Source organism: Rhagoletis zephyria, unplaced genomic scaffold (genome assembly GCF_001687245.7).
Source record: "Rhagoletis zephyria isolate East Lansing unplaced genomic scaffold, Rhagoletis_zephyria_1.1 Rzeph_scaffold_00161, whole genome shotgun sequence".
NCBI classification, from domain to species: domain Eukaryota; kingdom Metazoa; phylum Arthropoda; class Insecta; order Diptera; family Tephritidae; genus Rhagoletis; species Rhagoletis zephyria.
Window position 1 is genome coordinate 59597 of NW_016157245.1, and position 21872 is coordinate 81468.

The 21872-nt window shown below is 32.5% G+C and overlaps 1 protein-coding gene across 2 annotated transcripts in view; it reads left to right on the plus strand.

Annotated features, from left to right (window-relative positions):
- The window catches only part of dpr13 (defective proboscis extension response 13), a 111148-nt gene that overhangs the window by 46823 nt on the left and 42453 nt on the right, over positions 1-21872 (plus strand). For both annotated transcript variants that reach the window (XM_017606460.1, XM_017606452.1), the window contains one exon: positions 5438-6108. In XM_017606460.1, coding sequence (XP_017461949.1) covers positions 5438-6108 — 671 coding nt within the window. The remainder of the gene's footprint in view (positions 1-5437; positions 6109-21872) is intronic.

Consider the following 21872-nt stretch of genomic DNA (forward strand, 5'->3'; position numbering starts at 1 on the left):
GAATAAAAATTTATTCGTTATTTGATATTACTTGAAAGATGAATAAAAATTTATTCATCATTCGCAAGTGCTTGAATGAAGAATAAAAATTTATTCGTCATTCAAAATTGTTGGAATGATGAATGAAAGCTTATTCTTATTTTTTTTTTATTCAATTATTCATTTTCCTGATTACGCCCATCCCTGATACGAGCATATACGCGTATGACCATGTACGTAGCGTATGAGTAACATTCTTTCCTACTCATACAAATTTCGTCTAAAAATGCATTATGCATTTCCCTCCGATCACTCACAACTTTCTTATTTTTCTATCGATTTTCTTCTTCAGTAGCAAGTTATTTTGAAAAAGAACAGCTTTTTATACCAGAGATCGAAAATAACCGTCATCAAGTGTCTTACATGGTGTTTACCGTGGCATATCACTCTGTGCGATCTTTTTATGTTTTCCGTTGAGGGTTATTTCTCTTGGGCAAAGACACTTTGGCAGCGACTTTTATTTTTAAGTGTCTTAATTTGTGGGTTATTGTAAGACTGAAAAATATAAGTGGGCGTACATAAGTGGACATATACGTACACATACATGTGCGAACATTTATGACAAGGAAGAGAGCGTGCATATTCATAATATGATACACCGAAATTAAGTTATTTTATTTTATTTATAAAGAAAAGGATAAAGGCAAAGGTAAAAATAAAAACAAAAACAAAGAAGCGTAAAGATAAATGCATAAATTAAGATCAAGGTAAATTTAAAATTTTTACTTATATAAGGGCAAAGGTGAAGGGGAATATGTAGATGTGGAAAATGATAAACATAAAGATGACAAAGATAAATATTAAGAAAAGGATGAGGATGAGTAAAGATAAAGATAAAGGAAGAAAGATTTCGGTATTTTCGGTATTCTCGGGGACTTATCGATATAATAATCGATATTTGCATCGATTTTGTTATCGATATTTTTGTCAAGTTTGTTATCGATTTTCACATCGATATTTTAATCGATAATGTTATCGACTTTGTTATCGTTATTTTTATCGAGTTTGTTATCGTTTGGGTATCGATTTCATTATCGATATTTTAATCGATATTTTTATCGATAGTTTTGTCGATTTTTGTCGATAGTTTTATCGATTTTTTATCTATATTTTTATGGATTTGGGTATCGATTTTGTTATCGATTAGCAAATTTGATATGCTTCTACGCACATCTGCGGTAACCTGCGTGCACGTTCGTGGGTAACCGCTCTCTAACACAAATTTTTCCCCTTACAGCGATAAGTGTCTGTGGCCAACAGCAACGGAAAACGATATGCAAATAACCCTTTACCACTGAGAGGAGCACACATCTATAAAAAATAAACCACCTGTTCTATTTTGTGGGTTATTTTTTCTCTTAAATAGTGACGGTTATTTTGGGACATTTTCGAAGTGGAGGGAAATATTTTGGGCCTCTGTTTAATTCAAATGAAAATGAATCTTCTTTTTTTTTGCCTGTTAGAATTTAATCTTTTTTCATAAAAACGAACATATCTTGAGAAAATGGCCTGATCCAAAAACACAGAATACAGATTCGGAATCTACGAATCAAAGTTATGTTTACGTGTTCAGGCGTTTTTTTTTTGTCATTTAAAACTTGAGATTTCCCCCAAACAGTGTTATCACTCATACGCCCGGTAGACCCATTAATTTGAGATTTGGCAAGGCAGAAGACAACGAGTATGAATGCATGAGTTTAAGGTAAACGAACCCTTAAAGAATGTTTGTACAAGCAATTTGCACACTCAGCAAAAACCCACATACATACATAATCTCACATGTGTTCCTATGTAAATACATACTGATGTTAAAAGTAATTTATTCACCAGAAGTCGTAAGAAAATTAACATAAACATAATGTTGCGTGTTGTTAGGTACACAAAAAGCACATAAATTAACATCCACCGCCATAAAAACGAATTTATATGCATATTAGTAGTACATCAAAGTGTGCATGCATGCTTGCTCGAATTCAAATATGTTCATATCTACAAATGCTCAAATTTTTGTGCGAGCGCAAGCACAACTGTTGAGATAGTAGGTGTTAAAAATTAAAATGTTTATTTTAAAACCTAACAACATGAACGCTCTCATGCACAATGCCAACTGGTTGCTGCGCTGTGAATTTTGCTGGTGATTGCGATAAAAAGTCATATGAAAAATTCTGACTGACATTAAAATCGTATTAACATACGGAAAAGTGCCGGAAATGGTAATAAGAAGTGTTTAATTTGGCGTGTAAATAAGAAGTTATTTAAGTGCAGAAACATGGTTCGCTTGTGCACTCGGATGAAGAATAAAGATGTGATAATCGCACATACATATACATTTATTCATACGTATATGTTTGTGCATTCGAGAATACGTACACTGAGAAAAAAGTTTAGTAAAGCAAACTAAATATGTTTCTCTCAACATATGATTTGGTTATAGCCACAGTATTTAGTCATCATATTATGTGTTGAGAGAATTGAATTTATATGACAGCATAAAAAAAGTCAAATCAACATTTTATTTCAAGCAATGTATTTTTGATATTTATTTCCGTGAAGAGATAACTCATGGCTATGCTCTGAATAAAATTCTTAGTATAAAATTTTTTGAGTTTAGTGGCTTCCGGGCGGCATATCATTTATTTTATGGGAAATTTCTCTCTTATTCTTTTTATAAAGGATAAATTACCTTTACAAAACACGATCACATTGAGGACAACAAATGTTTCGATTAAAGCCCAGTTAGACGGCACTATGCGAAGTCGCAAAAATGATAATTCTGCGTCCGGTTCTTGTAGCTCACGACTTCTAGTGCTTACACGAATTAGTAACTGAACACCTATTTAAAAGCAAGCTAATTTTAGAAAGTCACACCCGCCCGTAACGGGTTGTGCGGTGGACTTGGGATCCAGCCTCCGCTGAGAACCCCTTTTTCTGACGACCATGGCAGACATATAAAAGACTAAGAGTGAGACCCCGTCGCGGAATACTGTCGTTCACCTTATGCCGATTTCGTTTCTACCGAAAAATGCAACCTTCTTTTTGCCCTCTACGCAAAAACGCTAAAAGAGGGCGATGAGAAGACAACATTTTTTGTACAATTTGCTACAATCCGAATAAAAGGGAGAGTTTTCGAGATCTGCCGACGTCACGGTAGCAAAATCGCCAGAATGTCTGATAACGAACCGAAACTGATCAACTTCGCTAAGGCCCGAAAATGGTAGTTTGGAGTGATAAGTTTCAAAAAAGCTCCCTCAAGCCACGTGGCTGTCTCCGACATTTTGTGACAAGCGAAAATCACGCTTCCAATGTTTTAAACGTACGCACATTCCGAAGGTCAAACATCGACTCGGATCATTTTATCTTGTTGCAGAAAGGTTACGCGCAACCCCGGGTGCTGCGTCTTCTTTTTCATCTTTCGTCGACCGATTTACTGTCTATAAAGGCTACTCCTAAATCTGCATAATTACCCATACTAATTGCTGTTATGCCTCTAATATATTAAAAACAATTATGTGGCCACCCGGATACCCCGGTTATGTGTTTACGTGGTATTTTTTGGTTATGTGTTCTACGATTAAAGACCATTTTTATGTCCAGCGTTATTATCGCTAAGTACTGTGTTTTGCCTGCAAATTTAATTGCGTCATGGAAGACCGGGATTTTTTGAAGCCAAACTGGTAGGCCGATAGAAAACCTTTATCCTTTGCGATCGTCGCGAGCCTGCTGCAGATGATTTTCTCAAGAATAATCCCCAGTGTGTCGGACGTTAAGACGAGAGCTCTCCCGGCGTTCTATTTTCCTTGGGTAACAAGAAAGGTATAGGTATTTCCGATGTTTATGATTGAAATATCCAGTTGTGCGAAAGTTTAAAGCATAACCTCGCTCCTTTTGTTTGTATAACTGCTACGCCATTACGTTGCCCAGGCACTAAGATCCGCCGCAATAATTATAGGGAATTTTCCGTTGGCTTCTAAGGCATCGCATCATTCTTTTGTAAGGCTGGGTCTTGCGTAAAGATGTTAATTCCGTTGGCATGTGATCGAACGAAACCTTCTCCCACTCCATGGGATTTAGGCAGTTTGCCGCACAGCTAAATAGCTGCCCACCTTTGGCTGTCGAATTTATGCGGTTCTCTTACCGTTAGTGGGAAGAAAAAATTCACTTTTGTGCTCTGTCTTAGCTCCACGTCTCTTAATATGTCTTCCACCTTGTAAATGTGCCTTGGGCTATGAAATACATATGGGTGTTTCCAGTTTTATATCTAACGTATTTACGGGCCGATTTGTCTGCTTTTTAAAGTATATACTGGCTATGTAAGTATAATCATGTTTGCATAAAATGGTCTTCCTAGGTGGTGCCAAGGTCGAGAAACCGTATTTATGGTCCGATTTGGTTCGAATTTGGCGTATGTGGTTGAAACATAAAAAATCATAGATTTTTAATAAATTGACCCTGAATTGGCGCTGAAGTCAAAACATAAAGTATATTTTACATAAAATACTAGTTTTATTTGCGTTAAAAATTCATTTAAAAGCAATATTAACAAAAATATAACGATGGAAATTTATGTCACGTGACGCCACGTCACGTCACGTTTCACACTTGGCGTTGTAAAATAGAATTGAAACAATTTTCATTAATTCAAAAAACTCTAAAAACAACTAGAATTGCTCCAAATCATATTAAAATATGTTTCATGAAAATAGCCATCCACAATTCGTAGAGTTTTGCGATTTTGTAAGAAAAGAAAAAATCAACTTCCATTTTTTGTCACGTAACGACACTCTCTTTAAATGCTTATATTTCAGGACCAAGCAGTTCGATTGATTTCATTTTTCGGTTAAATATAGAGCTAATTATGTGCTATACAATGGCCCAAAAAAGTTAAAGAAAACAAATGGTATTCCTTTTTTGTATCACATTGAAATCGTACGACTGTCACGTGCGCCACCATGGGAATGCCCATATACATATTTAATCGTTCTTAATTAAAATCACAGCATAGAGGTAACCAGTACATTAGTGAAATATATTTGATATGCTTTCATTAATTGCCGAACGTAATAATTTATAAAATACCGCCCAGCTCAGTTTTACCCTAAACATGCCAATTACGAATAACAGGAAGAGAGTGAAAAGCATAAGTCAAAAGCTAAAAGAGCGTGCGTCACGCACCTCTTAGCACATTTATCAATCTAACTTAATAACTCAATTCTACATAAACGGGCGTCCTACAGGCATATTTCAGTTTTTCTCTCCACCAAATTCTAACCCAAACCTCATATTTTATTTAAGTTGACCGCTTCGTTAAATTTCTACCGACATTTATTTCAACACTCTTCCATTATTTGTTCGCCCTTTTCTCACTTCATATTTCTTCTTCTTCTTCTTCTTCTTTTAGGGCTTACTTCGTACGTTACACAGGATAACTTTAATAATGAACAACACCGAAATATAAATCAAAATTTAATTATGTCACCTGCGTCGGCTGGAATTTCCGGCCCCATCGTGACAAATAATTTTAATGGAGCAACAGCGGCACAGCCGCCTCCATTGCCGGCCACCGGCCATGGCACTTTTTATGGCAGCTATAGTGCCGCCTTCACAGCCCCATCAGATATGCCTTATCCGCCCTCTTCAATTTCGGCGTCATCATCGTTTCATCATCAACATCAACTACAGCAACAACAATCACAACAGTTGAATTTACAACAGCCATACCATCAAACAAGTGGGAGTAGCATAACAAGTTTTGATTCAGCAAATGTAATTGATGAACGACACCAACAACGCCACTCACATCAGCATCAGCAGCAACAACAGCAACAACAGCTGCAGTTGCAGCACATAGCACGCCCAATACATAGAGTGGTGGGCGTAGGTGGAGGTGGCGAGCACAACAGCCTTGGCGAAGTGGCGCAAGGCAGCTCAGCCGAGAGTGCCAATGTTGGCTTAGATGAAATCTACGCGGCGCCCATGTACTTCGGCACAGAGAACTCAACCGTTGTGACGACGCAAATCGGTGCGACCGCGCACATACCCTGCTCCGTGCATAACATTGGCGATGGCGTGGTGAGTACTTAGATGATATACTATGTATGTACGTACATATATTTTTTGAGTGCTCTTTTATTTGTTTGTTGGAAAATTTATGTTGCTGCGAAGGGGCGCAGTTAAGCGACAAGAGGAATTAAGACATTCCGGAGACTTATTGTGTGAAAATAGCTAAAGAACGTAGAGTGTGGGCAAACTGTGGACGGAAATTAATGAGTGCTCAGGGAATAAGCGAAAAAAAAATGTTAAATAGAGTGCTAAAAATAGAGCTTTGTTGAACTAAATATTTAGATGATGTTTATGGTGATCTTTATAAAGAGTAGCTCGTGAAAGGATGTCACAAAAGTGTTGGGAGACTCTGGGTGTTGTTACTCGTTTTTATAAAAGCAGCTTAATTGGGGAATTTAATAATGAAAGTAATTGTATATATGCTTTAAACGCTGCTGGGATAAAAGAATTGCTAAAATGTTTAGAATTTACTGAAACAAAAAAAAAAAAAATGTCAGTGCTGCCATACATATGAAAAAATGCCTCAAAAACACAAAACGGAAGCAATAAAAAAATGCAGATAATGATCGCGCGATATTTAATAAAAAAATTTAATTATTTATTGGTCGATTTTTGATTAAAAAGTTGCATAATTTATCGAAGTATCGATTTTATAATAAAAAGCGATGTTTTATTAAAAATGTTCATTATTTATGGAAGTATCGATTTTTAGAATATAAGGCGCCGCAGGGGAAAATTTTTAATAAAAAATCGCGCGATTTTTTATTAAAAATTTTCGATATATATGGAACTATATTAATACATGGTTAAATAAAATGGATGTAAGCACAGAAAAGACGCGAAAAAATGCAGTGCTAGCTTCTGCATGCGAACAAATAAGAAGAGAATAAAAGAAATACCGTTGGAATACGGTTGCCATACAATTATGACGATTTTACGCACAACTCCTTTTTGTGTTGGCCGCGTTTTAATAAAATCCTTTAATAGTTGCGTATTTACTTTTGAAACGTATGGCAGCACATATTTGCTCTTACTGTCGGCCATTGTTATTTCTGTTTGTTTGTGAAAAGTGGTAAAACGTGAACACAAATTTATAAACGCGTTTTACTTAATTAATTGGTGAATTATATGTAATAAAAGCATAAAATACGCATGTGAGCATTGAAAATATAATATGTAACACAAAATATAAGTGATAAGTGGCATATTTTAAAAAAATTAGGGGGTGATAGTGGACATTATTTAACAACGAAATGACGAAATTCCTTATACTTTCGCTGAAATTTCGATTGGTTCCATTTTGGAAAGCCCACCCAAAAAAAACTTTTGCAAGGAAAGAAAGTACAAATTTTTTGAAGATCCATAATATTTTCCAGAACTTATTCCCAGAATATACTCTCTCCTCAAATAAATGAAACATATTAAATATGTACTTTTGGAACTTCGTCGAGTTAAGAGGGAATTCCTGTTGTTTTCGAAAATGTCGTATAGCTTCCCGAATTTCATTATATGGAAAGTTATAAGATAAGCTTTGAGTTTAATTTATTGACTTTTATTAGGAGATTATGTTGCAGATTAAAAACTTTGGTACGGTGAACTTTCTCCATACCTACAAACCTTTTCAATATATGAGACGCAATCTCAGGAGTTGTTGTTCATAAGTTGTACAATGCTCGAAATATCTTTGATGGCTCAGTTATGATGAAAATAGTTTCTTAATTGATAGTCTAGGAGAATGTCAAAAGATCACTTTCAAATATGCAGCTACATCAAATTTTTAAAAATATATTTTTTTTATATAACTGCATATGTAAATATGCATTTAAATATTTACATAGTTATGAATATGTAACTGATTATGGAATCAAAACCAATTTACTTGCTTTACTAGTCACGCTAAAGTGATAGTCAATCAAGCACCAATCACACCGCAGAATTCATGTGTATGTATGTAACATACATTGGTATTCACATGTGTGAATATGTATTTTTATTAATTCACTCAAATAACTTCCTAACTAAAATGTGCATACACTACCGGCAAAAAGTATTGGCACAGCAAATTTTTCACAATATGTGCATATATTTTATTCTAATATTTTTCCGCCAATTTTTTTTTATAAAAATATAGTTCATTCTACAACAAAAAAATTAAAAATGTAATTCATAAACTTTGTGCAAAATTCCCAAAAATTCAGCAAATTTTCATGCAAACTTTCAACTTTTTTAGAATTTTTTGAGTATGCAATTTTGAAGCGCATTAAATTCTGGTAAAACAACTGCAAGTGCTGAGTTAAGCACAAATCGCATTGATTTTTGAGAATTTTTTTCGTTGAAGGCATTTTGCATTTTTTCCATATAAAATATTTTCGAAAATTTTTTTTTTTATAAAAGAGACTGCGTGAAAAAATTGCCAAAAATCAACGATAATTCCTAGCCTATTTTAAAATTTATACTTTATTATAATAAAATTGATAAGGCTCGAAATCTGCATACTCAAAAAATTCTAAAAAATCTGATTAAAAAGTTGAAAATTTGCATGAAAATTAGCTGAATTTTCGTGACTTTTGCACAAAGTTTAGAAACTATATTTTAATGTTTTTTGTTGTAGAATGAACCATATTTTTATAAAAAATTGGCCGAAAAACAATAGAAAAAAAATTTTTGCATATATTGTGAAAAATTTGCTTTGCCAATACTTTTTGCCGGCAGTGTATTTATATTACAACCTTTACAAATATGTGACTAGTTTGATATATGTTACAGCAATTTATAGGAAATACATATATGCTTACTTACCTACATACGCGCATGTGTATGCATACATATTTCATTACGACAAGGGTGTCACTAAGCCACAAACCAAGTGAAAGTGTATACATTTCCTACGCTGGCCGTTTTGCACAGGTGAGTGATTGCTGGTGTGATTGAGGCTTTGCCAAAGCTGTATAATAATGTTGCCATTTACGTATGTATTAATTATTCAAAGCCAATGTGTGTGTTGGCACTTAACACTATCCTTTTGTTAGTAATAAGGATATTACACCTTTGACATATTGATTGATGATACAAACTTTGTTGCTCATGTCTTGTATTAATTTATTTCATTCACTGATTGATGGCCGCCATATTGAAGAAGAGGACATTTCGCGCAGCCTACTAGACAACTACAAACAAACAGTCCTGAAAGTGAAATATTTTTGGCCTTTGTATGAAGCACTGTGAAAGAATTAATCAAAAGCTTTAGTCAAGTCAATAAAATGCACTGGGCTGTGAATAAAAATAATACAGATGTGGAGCATATGCTACGCTTCTCAACAGCGGATGGAAATAGTTACACAAAAGTTAATCGCCGTGTCTCTAGTTTTGGTCACTCTACGCTGCCGTATTAGCTTTGCGGGTACCCTAAATTTAGATGTGGCATCAAAGTGGCTTATTTTTTTTTGTATAACAAAAAATTGCTTAACAGAAATTGATTGGTTGCGTGTGTCGATTTGCTAGTTTCGAGTATTTCTGTGATTTCCATACACTGTGCAAATCTGAAATGAAGGCCTATTTTACACAGTTTGGCCGAGAGGAGCTTAAAAGTAGTGTGTGCACAATGATTGGAGGATATGGCGAGATTTACCTTCTTTGGGTTTTTCAGAGTGCTCTTCGATTTCGAATTGTGCCTCTTGCTGGTGCCTCCTCCCTATTTGCTCTTCGATGCCGGTTTTGAACAACTCATGTCACCACTTTCGGAGATTTGTTATTTTCGGCTCTGTTATTTCAGTTTTCAGTTATTCTTGTTGCGGCGCTACTAAGTCCCTTGTCCCGGGAATTCCGAGGTTAGTGTGTTTTGTACTCCGATGATGGCATTGACGGGGCGAGAGCTGATAAAATTGATGATTATCTGTCGATTAATATAATTTATGGCCTACCTATAGAACGTCGGGTTCCGTGGCTGCACGATTTAGGTTTTAAACTCATGGTGGCTCTTATTCCAGTAACTGACTGAACTGGAGTTGCTAGCCAAGCATAAAATTATGATACGAGAGTTTCGCGGCTTCGATAAGTAGGTACATACATATTTGGTGGCTTGGAGTAGATTTCATAGTGATGAGAATCCGTTTAGTAAGGAAGTGAGAAGTATCGGAAAGATAGCCGTTGGTTTTCGAATACAGGTCATTAATGCCATTTCCGGATGAAAATATCCGTGAAAGTCGGGTTAATGGCGAGATGCTGAAGTTAAAGAGTCAGGGAGAGGAAACTACTCTGTATATTCTTGGCCTCGCAATTTGATCTCGAAAGGACACTAATGACTGTCGACCGCTTAGAAAACTTAAGGCCAACCATTTTTGTGCCTGTGGAAGGAATAATCATTCAATGACCTCTAGTAGCTTGGAGCGACAGCGGGGTATCTTAAGTCTTTGACAAATACACCGCCACCAGGATAGTTCCCTCATAGGGGCGACTCACTGAACTGCATATGGCGTAACATGCTGCGGCGCAGTTGATACGTAAATTATGGAAGTACAAAGGTCTAAAGTGTCTTTACTACTGCGTCAAAGGATAACCTTCCTAATGGACACTCAAACCACGTCGCTGGTGAAATAATAGGCCGCCTAGGTTTTGCAACCTTCTTGTAACTCGTCATTTGGCTTAGTTTATCGAAGGATATAGCATAAGCTTCCGGCAAAAAAATTTGTTTAATTTCATTTCACTTTTAGAAATCTATTTAACATTTTTTTTTTTTAATTTTTTTTTAACCTAATATCTTTTAAATTTTATATTTTATGGTTTTTAAAAGCAAAATATATAATTTTGGATGTTATTTAATTTTTCGAAACTAACTTTATTTATTTTTTAATACATATTTTTAAATATGTTTTGCTTGACATTTGGCTGTTTTGAAAAGAAAAATATTTTTTTTTTTAATTAATTTAACGTTTGGAAACTTATGTTACTATATTTTTTTTTACTGTAGTTTCTTACTTAAATTTCATTTAATTTTTACAAATTTATTTTTTATTTAACTTTTAGATTTTATGTTTTCAAATGAAAAATATTTATTTTTGAGTTCATGTAGCTTGTTTTTGTTTTTCCATTTTATAATTTAATATTTTATATTTAATTTTCTTACAAAGTTTAGATGTAAGCTATTGTTTAAACAATAAAAATGCGTTTTTAATTTCATTAAATTTTTAGAAACTTATTTTACAATTTTTTAATTTAGTTTTCTGTACATTTTTGAATAAGTATTTTATTGTTTAAGAATAAAAATATATATTTTTTTAATTTATTTAATTTTTATAAACCTATCCTATTATATTGTTCCTCTTTTGAAGTTTTTTAATTCAAGTTTTATTTAAGCTTTACAAATTTATTTTATTTACTATTCTTTTTTAATTTAATTTTCTTAAATTTTTAAACCTTTTTGTTGAAAAGGAAATATTTGTTTCTTCATTTCTTGTGACTTTGAGGAACCTATTTTATTCTTTTTTCGTTTTTGAACTTAATTTTTAAGTATTATTTTTTTTTGATGTGAAAAATGTTTTAGTATTACTTAATTCTTTAAGTTTTTTTTTGCCTTTTTGTTTGTTAATTTATTCATTGGACTTAAATTTTTTAAAAAGGAAATTATTTTTTTTTTTGCGTTTAAAAGATTTATTTTCTTTACAATACTAGAAAATTCTTTCAAAGCAGGCACTAAATATGGTTTTCATATTTTCACACTAATTTTATAGACACTTTTATTTGCAACAGTTGTTGTGGTGTCAGCTGCTATTTCGTAATCATTTCTTGCTTAAAAGGCGTAAAATGTTGTCACATGAAACGGAACGTTGCCAAGTGATCATTAGTGTTGCGTACAGAAATATGTCGCTGCCAAGCTGGTAACTTAACTAGCGCTCGTGAAGCAGTACACAATACAGAAACCTTCACATCTTATGTAATTTTCACCTTCTTATAAGTGTGTAGTTAAACGTGGCTTACATACTTCAGCAGCTTTCAAGTGCCCAACCACTTAGTTGCTTTGAAGGTTGCTTATTTTTCTACTTTCTACATACTTACACTATTCTTCAAGGCAGCTCCTACACTTATTTTTTGTATCTTTATTTTAGCTCCAATTTAAATTACACTTGGCTATTCGCTTTTACTTTCACTTTCAAACAGCAAATGTTCCTAAATCCTCGCAAGCTTTGAAGCTGCTCAAAGGCGGTCCTTCTACGAGATGATTTTCATGTATCTTAACATACACCAAATATAAATTGATCATAGAAATGTCGCGGCGTAAGTATTATTTTATCTGAGCTTTCAGTGGACTTCATTTACAGATTTTTCGCTGCTTCAGTAGCCACCCATATACATATGTAGCATATGTATAAATTTCTTCCACCTTCCTTGCCTTTCTCCTTTTTATAAAGCCCATTTTGACCATTAAAATGAAATTTAAAGACATGCGAACGTATCTGAAGTAAATTCATTTGACCAGCAATATTCCCTGGAAACTTTCAGCGTGGATTTACCATATCCCCATATCTTTCTCCAAAGGCAAGGTCTTGAAAGCAATAATTGCATACGTACATAAAATACCCGTTTCAATTTGGTTGGTCATTAGTTAGTAAAGACTTTCCGGGACCCGTATGTCATCTTTCATTAAATAATCGAAAAAATAATGCGCCCGGGTCAAATTACTCCGATTCGCTTTTAGTCCGTTTCATAATGGATGTCGTTATGGTAATGGTAATGATAATAGTAATGGTAATAGTTATGGTTCTGAAAATTGTAATGATATTGGTAACGGTAATGATAATTTTAATGACCGTGGTAGTCCTAAAGTTTGTGGTATCTGCCTTCGTATTAGGTTTCTTCGTCTACGTTCGTCTTCGTCCACATTTTCATCCTCATCTTAGTCTTCGTGATCGTCTTGATCTTCGTACTCTTCCTCGTATTACTCTTCGTGTTTTTCTTCCCATTCTTCTTCGTATTCGGGTACGTTCTTCGGTTCATCTTCGTTTTGGTCTTTGTATTTGTATTCGAGTTAGTATTCGTCTCTGAATTCATATTCATTTTGTCTTTGTACATTTCGTAGACATTATCTTCCTCTTTGGTTTTGAAAATAAAAAATTACGTCATTTTTCAAAGTTCTTTGCCTAAAAAAGGGTTGGTTATTTTATAATAGATTTAGATTTAGCATATTTTTCCAGCCAAACTTTGACAAGTTTTCACCATGACCCAAGACAGACACGCTACTCAAGCACAAATTAACAAACACAGACATGCTTAAACATACTTTAACATTTTTTTACTTGCACTCGAAGCTTTCTCGGCTTAGCAGGTTAACAAAAAAATTTACCTGAGCTCAACATATTAAATAAGATATCTGCTAATACGAAATTTTCTTGCTTACTCATTCGCCTCTAATGTGTTCAACAAATATACATATTTACAAACATCTTACAAGGAGCTTAGCATTGAAATATGTACGTTGTACACACATACTTGTAGAAATGTATTATCTCTGTTTACTTAAACGCATATTAGAAAACTGTCACCTGCAGGAGGGTAACAAATGAGGAAAAGTAGAAACTGAGAAAAATAAGATAATACTTGCATAAGTACTTTGTTGGTGTTGGTAGAGGCTTAAGAGGTAAAAAGTGCCTTGCTCTATGTATATATAATGACGTACAAGCAACATTTAAATTAACTCATATAAACACAATAGCGGTATTTGCTAGGTCTTGCACAACCCTCTACCGTTCAATCCGTGAACCGCGCAAGGGTTTTGAAAGAGTAAAGCAGGGATCACAAGTTTTGTACATTTGTACATATTTGTACCTTTTGCCAGTAATTTACGTCAAACATTGCCCACACGTGAAGACCTCTAAAATCCGACTAGGATGTTCCATCATCAACTTAGTGAGCAACTGGCGAAACCTGAAACAGAAATGAGAGCTACTAATATTCGAAGAACCAGAATATTCTCTACACGCAACATCATTGAAGCAATAAACGGCGGTCCTTTGAGGATATGGGATGTTGCAGTATTTAGGAGGCAAGGAAGAACGTGACAGTGCGGGCAAAATAAAAAAAACAAAGGGCGATTGTTCTATATTCGCCCAACAAGAAAAACCTGTGTATTGTGCAAAATACCCGTGTGTGCAGAACTTGCTACTAATATGACGCAATGCAATAACTGTACATAGTTAAAAAGTTAGTAATTTCCAATTTAATCATATTTTGTCATTTCATAAGTATTATCTTACTATAATAACAGTATATTCTTATCTTATTTTAAGAACTTTCAAATTTATCAATATACATATTTGCATGCGATTTCATATACAAGGGTAAAAGTCGAAAAATGGCCATATCTCTGGCCCAGGTTGTCCAATCCTACGCAGATGAACATTTTCCAAAATATGAAGTTTTAAAACGCAGAACATACCCGGGTATATTGCTGTTGGCATAAGGATTAACAAAACTCGTTTCCTTTAATTGTTTAAAATAGGAATACCAAAAATTAACTGCGTTCTTTTTTGCTATCAGCCTTCACTTAGAAAAGTAACTTTAACTAATGCTTGTTTCTGTGAAATAAAGAAATAAGTAGAGCGTCACTGACAGCGAAAATAAGCTGACGACCACGAAAGGAGGTAAATAGGTAATACGCAAAATACAAACACAATTATTTTGTATGCAAAAAACGTACCTAATTATTTGTATGTTTGCATGTTAATTTGTAGGGAACAAACATATACATACATGTACACTGGCGGTAACATATAATTTACCGCAACTTTGTTACTTATGAAGTAGAATTTCGTACATTAATAAAAAAGGGTTAATTATAATTCCCTGTAACACAAACAATATGCACAAATAAAAGTTTCAAATTTTGTGCAAAATTAAGAAAACACCATCAAATATTTCCATAATTTTTTTTTTTCTTTTTATTAAAAATTTCTAGAAAAATTTCAGGTACGCAGTTTTATAGCTAATTAAATTTAAGTGCAACAATGTGCAAGTTTAATCGCCTGAATTTAGCGTTGATGTTGGAAAACTTTTTTGCTGATGGCCTTGCACAGTTTTTTTTTTTTGCATAAAACGCATACGAAACAAAATTCTCAAAAAACCTCCAGAATTTTTTGCTACTTCAAACTGGCACTTTATTAGACTAAAATTATTGCGGATACAACTGCATACTCGAAATTTTTCTAAAATTTTAATGATAAAGTTAGCAATTTTAATAAATTTGTTTACATTTTTTTCGAAAGTTTGTTTTGTATAGTTTTTTTTTTATATGTAGTATGAACTATATAAAAAAATATTTTTTTTTTATTTACAAAATTCTACCTTATTAAAAAAAAAAATAGTGGTGGTAATTTATGCGTGACCGCAAGTGTATGTAGGTATCTAGCCTCACAATTGCCTGTGTCAAGTGTTTTTCTGAACCTAAAATTCAGCAATCATTAATTAGGATTATCTAAGCGTACAAAAAAAGTAATATATACATACATATGTACATACAAAGGCAAACTGGAATTGACATTATTTTATTTTATAAACCTAGCAACAATTCCAATTTCTTCGTAGCTGCCGCTATAAATCCTCTTCGTACTAGTGTTAATTTAATTACCAAAAAAATGTAGAATATAAGTAGATATTTTGCATATTTTTAGCTGGATAATATTTGTATACACAGCATTGTCAACCAAATTCGTGCCAAATAAAAAAGAGTTTAATTTAGGGATTTGTAATTTATCAATTAATTGAACAAGCTGACTAATCGAAACCTTTTTAATTAATGAACCAAGGAATAATCCTTACATTTACATTACATTTTTATTGCTCAAAATCTAATTTATTGTATTAATAAGAAAATTGATTAAGCATAACCTGATTAATCAGAAACCTGAATAATTGCTGCTAGATATATAAATATTTTTTTTTTAATGGAAAAAAACTATAAAATTATGCATATGTATACGTGTTTTTGTATTTTTTCATTTCAAGTAGAAAAATAGTGGCATTATATTTTTGTTAATAATAAATAAAGAATTTATTATATTACACGAAAAAAATTAACAATATTACTCAGATTTAAATTAATTTCTTAATTTTTCAGGATCTCGTTAATCAGAATCTGACTAATCACTTTAAATGCTTTAAAATTTCAATTTGCACAGCTCTTTAAATCTAAAAAAATTGTGTCTTATTAGCTCTTCAATTTATGTATCTATCGCAGTTTTCAATGACCACCTTCGTTATATGCTGGGTGAATATTTGGTATATATGTACATGTTTCACATAGAAATCAATACTCGCTAACGCGCTTGAACTAACTTAAACCACTTAAACTGCAATATCAAACACAACATTCTCCATGTACATTAGGGTGGATCTTAATGCATCAACAACATGAGGAAACTCGTTGTTATTTTTAAATTCAAAGTAAAGACATCAATGAAAATTTCAGAAAAAATAAGGGTTGCCACCAGGTTTAGAAAAAATTTATTTAAAAAATTTTTATGAATAAGTTTCAATAATAAGTATGTACAATTTTGTATAGAATTTTTGCGAACTTAAAATTTATTTTAAATATTTAAAATTTCCTGAATCACCTTATTTTGTAGAAAATTTAGATGTTGATGTTTTGCAGACATACATATACATACATATGTATAAGTTAGCTTGTCTCACGCGCTCGATAAAGATAAATCCCAAAAATTACACACAAAAAAAATTAAAACTAGAATTTGGACCTATGTAGTTCTTCCGATGAAAAAAAAAAAATCCCATTCAAATTTTTAGATTTTTTTTCTTAAGGTATCCTAATATACATATGTACCTTGCCGATGTATGTGATTAAACGACCGCAAATAAACCACAACAAATCGAAATGATAATGAAATATGAATAAGAAGATTTGTGGGATCGGGTAATTGTTAAGTAGTGCAGATTAGCAATGCTTCTGATTATGCCAGCTTGTTTCTATTTGTTACTACATACAAACACACATGTCGGCGAATCACTCTGTATCTCAATATTGCTGTCGTCTAAAACACTTGATAGAGTTTGAGTACCAATTTCTACGAAGTCACGTATACGCCGTGGTTGCTATAACAGAATTAACTAGGTGAGTATGTTAATAAATACATGTAGGATTTTAGGCTTTGTGGTTTTCATTCAAATTCTATTTTTGTTTCTTATTTCGCGCTCTAACTGTTTAGTCGGTTTGGGCCGACTTCGATTTGTTTATAAGTACCAAATCGAATGTTGAAAAAATATATATTCCGTTGGCGTAACTAAACCCTTTTTTAATGCAGTCGTTCCGCTTTAAAGCCAACTGCCGCCAATATCCTTCGCTACTTGCTCTTTTTACTGAAGAAAAAGTATTTTTCTTACTCTACCCACATCAGCGGATGAAACATCGAATACAATTTAAGACTGGAGTAATCCAATAAATTTTTACGACATGGCCTAACCAGCACAGCCACTGTATCTTAATTCGATTTACTATTTATATACATATATCTATTTCATCATAAAGCCCGTACAGCGGTTCTTTCCGTCGCCGCATAATGTTTATCTTGAACACTCTAAAGGCCACTTCATCGAATTTAGTCTTTGTCCACTCCCCTGCGCCAAATGTCTGGACAGGCATGATGAAATACCAATCGGGAAACTGTGTAACTGCGTAACCGGAAAGCCCACTACATCCACTCTAATTCACCCCAACAAATAAATAATAAATTCTCATCTGCGAAAAAATAAACTTAATAATTTTTTTTTTTTTTTGGCTCATAAGCAAGCAATTTTTATATCATATGAATTATTTACATCTCATTTGCCGTTGGTCATAAATAATAATTCCATTTTTTTCTGAAACAAAGTTTAACTCTCTGTTTATTTTACTGTATTTTTCATAATTTTTGTCATAATTTTTTCTCTCCATGTTTAGCAGTAAAATTCGCTTTATAAAAATTTGGTTTTATACAATAATACTCCATTACCTACATGCGTATGTATGTACCTAAATAATTAAAAATTACGAGTAATGAGTGAGCTATTCAGACTTTCATAAACGCAAAAAATACACGAAACTGATCAAAAAATTAGCGGATGATTGCATAATTTATAGTTAAGCCAAAAGGCAAACCAAGCATATTTAATTACATTTGCTTTGATTTTATATGAATATTAAAATAAATTATGTTCAGAATGAACTTCACAATTTTTATTTTTTTTTTTACATTTTTATGAGTCACAATATGCCTACTATACATAGTGTACATAGTTAGCTCATATGTCAGCTTGAGTTGAAATCTGAATTTATGGCAGAATCGGGGAGGATAGAGGGGACTACAGCTGTATTTTTATTTAGCTTATACATAGCTTATTATGCAGTTCTAAATGAAAAAGATCAAGAATAAGTTGCCAGTATTTCGTTTGGGTGAATTTTGACTCTGATATTTTATAGCTAGTCTCACTCTTTCCAAACGAAATAATACAAGGGGCATACATTTCTGTTTCAAATAGGGGTAGGCGATAAGCTAAGACCGCTCTAGGCTCCGTTAAGAGAAATTTTAAGTAGTTTATTAAACTTCTTTAGCATAAGAAATTACTACATTGTGTCATCGCCAGACTATGGTGCGCCATGGTGGGAAAAAAATTTGTTTGTTTGTTGTTTTGTTTGTTGATTTTTTTTTTTAATATTCGTTATTAATTGCATGTTGAGCCAGAGCAATGCCTTTATTGAATTATTGTGCGCAAGTCTCTCTTAAGTTGCCAAAAATTAAAGAATCTAGTTACAATTAAATGTAGCAATCTATGTGAAAAAAATCATAGAATTTTCTTTAAAATATTTTTTTTTGCAATTAAATTTCTTAAAATTAAATGAAATTGAATAAAAATATACATTTACATTTTGAAATAATAAACACTGACTAGTAAAAGAAAATTAAATTAATAAAAGGAAAAAAATAAATAACTTCCATGAAATTAAAAACAACCATGTTCATTTTAAAATAATATAATCTAAAACTAAAAGGAAACCAAATTAAAACTAAAATTTTTTAAAGGTAAAAAAAAAATTGAAAATAAATAGTTTTCTTTTTAAAGCAATAAAATCTGAAAACTCGAAAAAAGTGTAAAATTAAAAAGAGTTCTCTTTATAAACCAAAGAAATCTTAATATTTAATTGAAAAAAAAAATAATTAAATTAAGAAAAGAAAAAAAAATTCTAAAAATTAAATGAAAACAAGTAATTGTTAAGCAAAAAACAGAACCGACTTCTGTTCCCATATAAAAATTTAAGACTATCGTTAATTTCTTCGTGATACAATGAGAGGATCTAAACCAAATTAGTATGGGACCACACCTGAGATACCACCTTTGTAAAAATAATTATCGAAATCGATTGACGTGGTCCAAAATTATGCGGTAACATACATAAAAAAAAAATATAAAAAAAAAATTTTCAGACGAATTGAGAAACTTCTCCTTTTTTGAGGTTGGTAAAAAATCTTTTTAAAATAAGAAACAAAATTAAATATTAAAAGGAAATCAAATAAAATAATTTCCAAAAAATTATACGAAATTAATAATCTACATACCTATGTATATAAAAAATTTATATTTTTGATATCAAGAGAATAAAATCTAAAAATTAAATTATTAAATTTAATTAAAAATTAATTAATTAATTAATTAATTTAAATTAAATTAAAAAATATGTTTATTTTTAAAACAAAAAAATCTTAAAATTAAATGAAACTAAAAACAATATATATACACTTTTCAGAACAATAAAATTTACACACTGACACTGGATCACAAATTTTTGTGTTTTTTTTTATTCATCATCCAATTCCTTTTGCACGGTGATTCCGAAAATCGAGTTTTTTTTTACGGATAAGTTTTCCAAATATTTTACCATTATTTGGCTTAAAAAGTGGTTCCACTTAAATATCTTACGATCCAGTGGAACAATCGTAATAGTGCGGCAAATGAAAGCAATCGAAATTCTCCATAAACTGTATATATGTATGTATTCCAGACCTTTGCACATTTTCAATTGACCACTCATTTCTTCTTTATTTACCCATTGATTTACTTCGTTAGTACCTTGTTTTTTTTTTTGTAATGGAACTGAATTTAATAAAAATGTCAAAGAACCTGTTTTTTTTTTATTTCTTCCCTGTTAGAGTTTGAATTTATTTATTTTATTTTTTTCATAAGAAAAAACCCAAAAGTCTCGATGATTACTTAATTTCTCAGAAACTATCAAACAATCGGAAAGTGATGTAAGTATATGCGGTTTATGGCCAATTTCGTTAGCTTTCATTTTCCGTACTTCATATTACGACTGTTTAATTGGTTCGTTTATTACGCCATTGCGGCTGTTAAAGGAGTGAGAGCAAAATACCGGTGCTTTTTGTCAAAAGAGCTTTTCTCCACGAAAGTTGACTAGGAAGATTTTTTTAAGGCTTGCGGGCCAGAATAAATAAAATCTTTCAAACTATATCTATTGTCCTTCAATTGTCTTACAAAAGACTTTCAACTATCTTAGCCAGTGTTGCCTTATAAATCGTTTTTCTTTATGTATGTTTTATATAAAAAATACCGGACCAAAGTTACAATACCATTTTATGTTTATTAGAGGTATAACTAGACTAATTAAACTAAAACACAAATACATTCAATTAATTGGTAAACCGTTTGTTTGGTTTGATGTCGCTATGGTTTTTTTTAACTTACCAAGAGAAATAATTTATATTTGTTTTTTCCAAACCTTCTTCTTTTTCCCAAAAAAATTAAGCCGTTCGTTCACGCATTAAAACCTTTTAATGAAAACAAACCATTATCACATCGTTGTGGCAAGTTAATTACGCTTTCTGTGCATTAGCGTTTTTTTGTTATTATTGTTGTGGCGTCTACGTTGCGTGACAATGCTTTTTGAAGTTAATTTTTGATAGCACAAAAACAAAAGTGGGGCATTTACAGGCAGTCTTAGATATCATGGACAAGAAAGCCACAACAAAGCAAGGATATCTAAAGAAGAGCAAAACGAAAACAACGCGCCACACCCGAAGAAGCGCAAAATTAATAAATACTTGAGTTCACGCGCACATTCTTCGTATTGCGGCACTTTTCGTTTGCAGTTCCAACTCCCGCTGCCAGCGCCACTGCTAGTGCTACCGTCGTGACGCGTCACCTGCTATGTGTGTATGTATGTATGTATGTACATTTAATTATGGTCTCCGCAGCTGCCTACTGCGATGCATAGCGCCTGCAAATATGCTACATCCTACTGTTAAATTAAATTTTGCTTCCACTTTTAGTTCCAATGCCGTTGCGTTGTGAATTCTCTGATAAAACTTGGCAGCTGCCACACATCTCTTTTGTTTTATTTTCATTTCTTACTTTTCCTAGCATTTATCTCCACTTTTTTCTTGTTTTTTTTTTTGCCTTTCTTAACCAGATTTCTCTTTCCACACCATAATACATTTCATGGTTGCTTTAATATAATTAAACAGTTGTTCCGCTAATAATTCCTTTTATGATCTCAACTTTTTCGTTGTGTTGAAAAAAAAAAAAAATTTGCATTTATCCTCTGCTGCTGCAATTAAAAGTAACATATTGGCGGATGTACGGATGCGTGAGTTAAAAGCTGGAGGAGTGTAGATATGTACGAAAAAGTGATGACAGTGCAAAAAAAATCAGAAAAAAGGTTATGTGAAATTAATTATGCGTGGTGTGTTGAACATCTGTATATATGTATATGACTTTCT